This window comes from Mya arenaria, chromosome 6 (assembly GCF_026914265.1).
Source record: "Mya arenaria isolate MELC-2E11 chromosome 6, ASM2691426v1".
Taxonomy (NCBI): Eukaryota; Metazoa; Mollusca; class Bivalvia; order Myida; family Myidae; genus Mya; species Mya arenaria.
The window spans coordinates 13,477,530-13,485,812 of record NC_069127.1 but is presented as its reverse complement, the minus strand read 5'-3'; the positions used below and the strand labels follow the sequence as shown (position 1 = coordinate 13,485,812).

The 8,283-nt window shown below is 34.7% G+C and overlaps 1 protein-coding gene across 1 annotated transcript; it reads right to left on the bottom strand.

Moving 5' to 3' along the window:
* On the bottom strand, positions 1–7,943 carry LOC128236410 (beta-1,4-N-acetylgalactosaminyltransferase bre-4-like). The gene is made up of 6 exons (XM_052951259.1): positions 7,665–7,943; positions 6,416–6,648; positions 3,997–4,184; positions 2,670–2,792; positions 1,488–1,583; positions 1–792 (listed from the first exon to the last, which is right to left on the bottom strand). Exons 1-6 carry the CDS (start codon positions 7,876–7,878, stop codon positions 636–638), a joined length of 1,011 nt encoding a protein of 336 aa, XP_052807219.1. The 5' UTR covers positions 7,879–7,943; the 3' UTR covers positions 1–635.
* Between the last annotated feature and the right edge of the window lie 340 nt (positions 7,944–8,283).

Here is an 8,283-nt window from a genome sequence, read left to right as displayed (position 1 = left end):
CGAACATATCCGAAGATGTTGCGTCCATCGGCTGATAAACGCAATTGCCGAAAGGCAGTTCATTTAAGGAATGAAAGTTGAGGTGTAAATTTTTGGTCGTTTAATGCTTTTATGCTTTTTATTTTGCATTTGATTAAGGAGGTCAGTTGTTAACGTTTAAGAGGGATCGAAAAGCACGGTAGTATTAAATATTAGTCTTAATTAGATCTAAGATACTTGTAGTCCATCGGATTGCGCAGTAGCATTAACCAGCATATGCTTCGTTCGTTCAATGAAGACTGACAATAGGATTGAAAAAGGTTTGATATTAAATACCTTCACAATAGCCTTTGCATGACGCAAATAAATATTTTGAAACTGCAAGGACTATCGGAAAACAAGATATAACAGAATCATAGGTAAAAGTCGGGCAATAATGATTAAAGGCATAGAAATAAAATCAACAACAGAAAACAAAGTTATTAAAGTGAGCTGACAATGTTAAAGGCAGTGAGGTCAAAATATTTAAAGGTAGAGTAAAAATACAGAAAAAGAAGTCATTAAAGTACCATAGGTGACAGTTGTGTCACAATGTTAAATGGCACAGGAAACAAATCCAAAATATTTGTAATACTATTTCGAGAACTTCTATGTTATCAAAGCGGATTCTCGGTCTGATTTTTCGGGGGATCGCCCACATTCGCTATTATACGTGTCCACAACTTCTCAAGCCGGGTTTCAACCAATTTGTACTCCAAAGTATTGAGGCCGTCTTTTAAGTATCGTGTTGTCGATGTTTTTAACAGGCTCAATCTGAAAGAAAAAACGTTTATTAGTATGTACTTATACAGAGCAGTACTATATCAAGAGGTAGAAGGTAGATACATTATAATTATACTTATATACACAACGTGTGCTGAACACTGCCTTAAAGTGCCAACATCTTCTCCTTATTAAAGGCTTGAAATTGTTAAAAGGTAAACATATACTCCTGATACACTTAACAAAACCCAATAGAAATGTTTTTTTTTATTATTTTGAAATCAATATCTTGTGAAAAGTTTTATTACCACTTCCAGTATTTATTCCATAGCTAAGTACACGGACTCTAGCTAAATTGGTAAGGTGGACTCGAAGAAAGGGACATATAACTGTAAATTGCAATTCAGCCACAAAGTTTTAACAGCCTTAACATAATGAAGTTTATTTGAATATTTCATGTTATGCATGCATTCTCATAGATCTAAGGCAACACAAATACAAATACGAACTATAATTGTCTCTTCAACTGGTTTAACCCTCCAAGTGATTTTTTAAACACTTTTCACTACCTGTGCCAAGGCAGTAACCGAATATTTACTGAAAACGTTAATTTGTATTTGTGTATATGTTGTATGCTGGGCTTTGTACTGTATGCATCCGAACACTATCTTGGTTACACGATGCGCCACTGGGGTTGTCCTTGTATTTATTTGATTATATGACAAAGTAAATATATGGTTGCTAACCTGACTGAGGAAACATCTTTTTTGTCGTGTTTTATCATTGTATACCGTCCAATAGTAATTGAGGGCCGTTCAACACTTAACTTCGAGGCTGAAAGTCTAGAAAATACAACATCATAAAACAAATAAAACCACTTAACAATACATATATATATATATATATATATATATATATATATATATATATATATATATATATATATATATATATATATATATATATATATATATATATATATATATATATATGTAGTTTTGTTCTATTGAATTTTAACAAACTAAAAAGTCGGAATGTAATTACAATGTAACGTTGTGTACTAGAGATTATAATCCTCTAATGCTTGACAACTTGCCAGATAAGGTTCACAACTAATAACTTATAGGCACTTTTAATAAATAAATTTAATTGAGCTGTTTAATTACGATTGACCAGGTAAATTTAGCAATCTTAACTATTTGTTTAAACGCTCCAATGAACATTTATAGAAACTAAAATGGCCGTAGAACTTTTAAAACTTTAACACAAAAATCAGAAGTAGACTCTACAGTAGTTGAATATATGTTTAACTTATGCGTTAACTTATAATATGAGCATCATGCGGCAAATTACAGAAATAAGGGAAATGATTTCTCATAGTTACTTGGGGTTTTCCTTTTGTCTTTAACACACGAAAGTGAATTATGGTTAATCAATATCAGGCCATGGCCTACTTTCCATCTGTATAGGAGTTGAACTGTTTGTGATTTCTGAAACTTACTGAACCTGCTTGATCTACTTGATCTACCTTTTCGTTTACATTTTTACATCACAGATATAGTAACAGCACATACAAACATGTCTCCTTCCCAGTATACATTCATATGCTTTGATGTCATCAAAAATAAGCTTGATGCGATTAAAAACTTTCAATGACAGGACGGAAAAGTAGATTGCCTTGTTATTTGCCATTGTGGCAAAGTTTAAAAAAATATGACATATTGCACCTACCATTGACTCAACCATGACTTTGGAACAGTATGACCGAGTCTGCGAACTTCATATCTTTAGGTGTAGGCTCTGCACGGAATCACTCCATTTCCGTAAATATCTTTGATTCATGAGTTCACGAAAACATTGTTTCTGCAGTCGTTGATATGCTTAATTGATACTTTCATTAATGTAAAATCCTATTCAAGCCTGTTTACCTTTTGTGCATATCGTCATCCTCAGCACCCCAGCCCCAGTAAAGGTTCGAATAGCCATTTACTTTGGTGAAATGTTTATCCCGGAAGCTGAGTACCCCACCCACCAGACTCTTGTACAGCATTCTGCAATACACGACGTTTTAAAAAATGTTCTGCCTTGATGCTGAGAACTTCTCCCACTAGCGCCATTTACGGCAATCTGAAACACAATAAATACAAGAAAAACACGACCTAGACAATGTTTAATGTGAAAAATTTGGCCTTCCTCAGCCATCTGTAATATAGCCGCTCCATTGCATAATCGCATATTCTTCCTCTGAAAAGGGCCCGTTATTCAAGCATTATTACCTGATAACCTGAAAGAAGCCGATAAGGATCATTGATATATTAACAAGCCGTCAAAAAAGTTATAAGCTTTTGTCTGATCTTATTCATCATACATATGCGGTTCTTAGAAGTTTACACTTTGTGCCGAACAAGACATTTTATAATTGTGTATGCCTAATGAATATTTAACTGCTTTCTTAAATCGTTGTTGAATCGTACTGCACATACGCAGATTGCCTACTCAGGGAGCTGGTAAAGTATTTGAAAGGGATATATTTTTTCGAATTTTGAAGCCAATCTAGTTTTCATGAAAAATACTTTTTATCTTTATCGTACTGCAAATGTATAAAGATCTCATTAAAACAAGCACTTTAAACAGCAAGTACACAATCTGATTCCGAAAATAGATGTCACATGATTATATTTATGCGAAAAACTACAGAAATAACTTGTGGTTGCTGAGACTGAGGTGAATAATGTGTTGACGGCTGTTGACGTCCGTTATATAAAATAAATCATTTACTTTTGGTCAAATGGCGTCCCGCTTGTGCAATCCGGAAAATGTAAATATTGACAAATCTCCAGGTATATAAATGAAAAATAAATTGATACCTCCGCATTTATTAGGCTTTGCTATGAATTAGGTTATCCCTAAACCATGAACATACACAACTTGCAGCATGCTTTTAAATGACTATTTCTATTTAAAGTTGATTTATATCCACTTCCATTGCTATAATTATGCTTCTTCAAATGAAAAACAAACAAACAAACAAACAAACGAATAAAGCCTTGCGCAACTAACCGTATTTTAGCCGGACATTTTACCATGGGAAACACTTCTAAAAATATCGTTTGTGCGTGTGTGTGTGTTGATGCGCGTCCGCCCAGGTATGCAGGACAGAATCACAATGGCGTCTGCAGAGCCGTTGACTCTGTTAGCCTCAATACAGCGGTAACCACTACAAACAGGTGCAATCAACAATGCTATTCTACTCACGTATAATTAAACTTATCCAGGGCCGGGGACATGTGACGAGGGTTATCAGAGCACGTGTACATATTCCTGTCGTCTTCCGGTATGAGATCGACGTCGTGGAAGATGAAGCAGTCAAACTCATCGTGCTTCCGCGCTTCCGTAAACCCGATGTTCATTAGCCGACCTTTGTTGAAGGTTTTGTTACCAAACTGAAACATAATTTTGATTACTACTGATATGTGTTTCACGCTTCTCAAAATATATGTTTTGCATTAAATGTACCTATATTGGTAATACGAGGTGCGGACAGTGGTTGCCAATTGCTTATTTTTTTATGAACATCATGACGTCCTTATGACAATCAGGGCAACTCTATAATATTAATATATTCGCGATTCTGCCTGGGTAAGGGCCGAATTCAAAACATCAACTCTCACTCACACTCCAACCACATTCCCGTAAGGGACGGACACTCAAAGATCACTTGAGTGGAATAAGGGGAGTGAGACTCAAGTGATCTGTTCGTATTCACAAGCCTCGCTAACACTCCACTTCATCAAGTGACCATAACAGTATATATACATGTATGTTTATATGATCATATCGGATTATCTGTTTGACTATGGTGGTGTTATGGTGTTATACATTGTAAACATATGTTTATTGGAGATTTCAGTACCTTATTGGTAGATATGGCGACAAAAAATACAATAATTGTTATTCTGAAACTGAAATTTACATTTTAAAATAATTGGTTAATAAAAATGAACGTTTTGGATTGTAAATCACTTTTGCAAAATGCGTTTAAATGCATGTTGTTGTTGTTGTTTTAAATGTATAACCGGTTTCCATTGTCTCACCTGATTTAAATATCATATACAATCTTGCTTTTGTATTCTGCAGAAAGCGGTCTTGGGAGTTTGAATAATAATAATAATAATAATAATAATAATAATAATAATAATAATAATAATAATAATAATAATAATATACTAATACTACTACTACTACTACTACTAATAATAATAATGATAATAACAATAATATTAATAAAATAATAATAATGATGATGATGATATGGTAGTGGAGCTGGTGGTGGTGGTGGTGGTGTTGGCGGCGGCGGCGGTGGTGATGGTGGTGGTGGTGATTGTGCTGCTGCTGCTGCTGCTGCTGATGATGATCATTGTGTAAATAATAATGATAATAATACTAATAATACTAATAATAATACTACTACTACTACTAATAATAATAATAATAATGTGGATAATAATAATCCAACTGAATGTAGGCTGGAAAAAAAACATCAATTCCCTGACCACCCTCTGAATTGGCCTAGCGGCGTAAAGTTAGCGGCCTGGCGGCATAGCTGCCTCATGTGGCTAGCGCCTTAAAATTGTTTTCCAATCCAAAGCATTTTATATGCGTTCCTTTCTAAAACAATGATAAATTTAATGTTTCTATTCATAAATCGACATGCTTTAGCGAATACTAGCATTTCCCCCTTTTTCAGGGCTGCTGTTGTTTTATTTAAGCCGCTAGGCCACCAGGCCGCTATATTTACGCCGTTAGGCCGCTGGACTGCTTGATCAACTCTTTGCAAAAAATGCTCCAGCGTGATGAAATTTGCATAGGAAAACAATTATTTTAGCAATGTTTAAGAAAAAACTCATATAAAAATGCTTTGAAGTAGAAAACAATTTAAGGCCGCTATGTTAATGTACAAATAAAAACATTGATTTATCATATTTCCTAATTAAACGCATGAACACTAACCTTGAAAAAGAGATAAACTTAGGCCGCTAGTCCGCCAATATCACGCCGCTAGGCTGCTTACGTCATGCCGCCAGGCTGCTTACTTCGCGTACATTTAGCTGCCTGTCTTTGCAGCCATCGAGGAATTGCAACTTTCAACTTTGCTGGGCGTTCAAGAACATTACGAAACAAAACAACTATATGATTGGCGCATCTTTTTGAAAACTTTATTTTTTTATAGATGGCCTCATTATTGAAGTACATGTACTTCAATGGATTATACCGGTCTCTTAAATATTGTCTGGAAACGAGGATGTCCCTGATTTGTTCCAAATATCTTATATATTTCACCTTTTCTACTTGTCATGTACTTTTATCACTCACACTTATTCAATTCGTATTAAAAACCAATCTTCAAGGGCGGTTCAAGTGGTCTAGCCGAGCACTCACAAATGTCCCACACACGCAAAACACTTGAGTCTCACTCAGACCTGTGAATACGCATATACCTTTCACTCGAAAATATCTCGACCGTTATGCGATTACAGAGGATTAACTCATTGAGTGTGAGTGAGAGTGATTGTTCTGAATTCGGACATAAGACTTGTTGACAATGGTAAAATTATATTGTTGTAGATGTGTTTTTGCTGTTTTGAATATAATTAACATACACATACATAATTACCTGTTCTACCACAAATATCCGGAAGGCAACTTTTTGTCGTTTCAATACCGGAACAAGATTGTATACTAAAATGTCCAAATGTGCCTGCCTGTCACGAAAAGGTATGATGATTGATATCCGTTGCCGAGATACGCAGCTCTTCGGACTCCATGCGCCACCTGGCAACATATCCTGGTGTTTCGAAGGCGTTGGAGATTTTAGTGCCGCCCCAAGGTCAATGTTAAGTTTTCCTACTATAAGACAAAACAGCATGTGTATCAATAACAAAATAGATTAAACCACATTGAAGCTGTTCTGACGGTCCTGATTTCAGAACGTGGTAGGGCATTGCACAACGTAAAACATATTGTAAGGAACGGGCTTGACGTCGAGAATTATACACCAGGTTCTTTTTGTTAAAAAGTCTTCCGCAAGCGTTGTCACTCGATGTGTTCAAAACATTAAGTCAAATTATAAGTTAAAGTAGCACAACCCTTATGGGCACCATTATAAACTATGATCAGCTTGATAATTAATATTAATGTGTATCATTTCCTGGATTCAAAAACAAAAACCGTCAAATAACAATTTTATTCAAATTTGAATTACATTAGTACCCCCATTTCAGAACTGTCGATAAAAACAACATCATCCGAGAGACAAGAGCAATCCTTTATTTCATTTATTTTTCAGCATTTTGGTAATAATTTGGTATCGGAGAATGCCAAAAAACAAAATGTTTTACCGTCTCATTAAAAAAAAAAGTTTGTAATTTCTAACCACCTATTTCAGCCGTGCCTGCAAGTTATAAAATCTTCACAGAAGCTTATATTTATGTGTAAAAATGCATTTAATTACATTTTAGTAAAAATATAATATCAACGTTTGTAAAAAAAAATGTAGCAAAGAAGAATTAAATAAACAAATATATTGTGTGCTTCTGCCTGGATTCGAACCAATATTTTGAAACTTTCAAAAGATTTTTAGTCATGTTCTTAACAACATATGCTAAAGAATTAAAATAAAGAGTTTCAAGTGGAGGTTTTCATTAGGGATGTGCTACCTTAAACTAAATGAAAAAACAACCCCAGTAACAAAACTTTAATGCAATAGGTCTTAAAAGACATCCAAAGTTACATACTCACAATTTGATAACTCAACATTAAAACTTAACACACGCATGCAATATACTAAATTTTCATTGAGTCCGTAAATTCCAAACATGACATGCGTAATGAACTTTGTATTTACTAGTATTAACTCGTCTTACCAAGTGAATCTGGAACAGCCTGACAAGATTCCATAGACAAATTTCCTCTTAATGTATATCCTATAGAATATAAACCGGTATCCGGCCCATAAGCAGTATGCCGTTTCGTTCTAAGAAAGACACTTAATTGCCCTACATTAATAACACTTACAAGGGCTGCACAAACCATTAAAAAAGCAACAACAGATGTAGATCCATAACATCGCCGCGCCATTTAAAACTCAAGTGTATACATAGAAACTTTTAACGTCGTTAATTATCCCTTAACGGGGCAACAGTAAAGCAAGTCCATATACGATGCATGCATTGAGAGCTATAATGCTTAAGCAAGTTGCCTGTTGAAATGATCTGATGGCGTTGTTTTGTCTTAACGGATATTGGCAATTGATGTATACATAAAGGTGCCGTTTTCAACATATTCAACTTTCAACGTTGCTATTCAGTGAGATAAGATAAAAACGTTTGTTATGAGTTTGTAGAGGGTTAGTGAAAGACAACCCCTACACATTTATAGATATAAATCGATATATATATATATACACACACATCGATTTATATCTATAAATGTATAATTTCAAACCGTTACTTTGTCGAGCTACGTCGCATGATCGTATCTTAC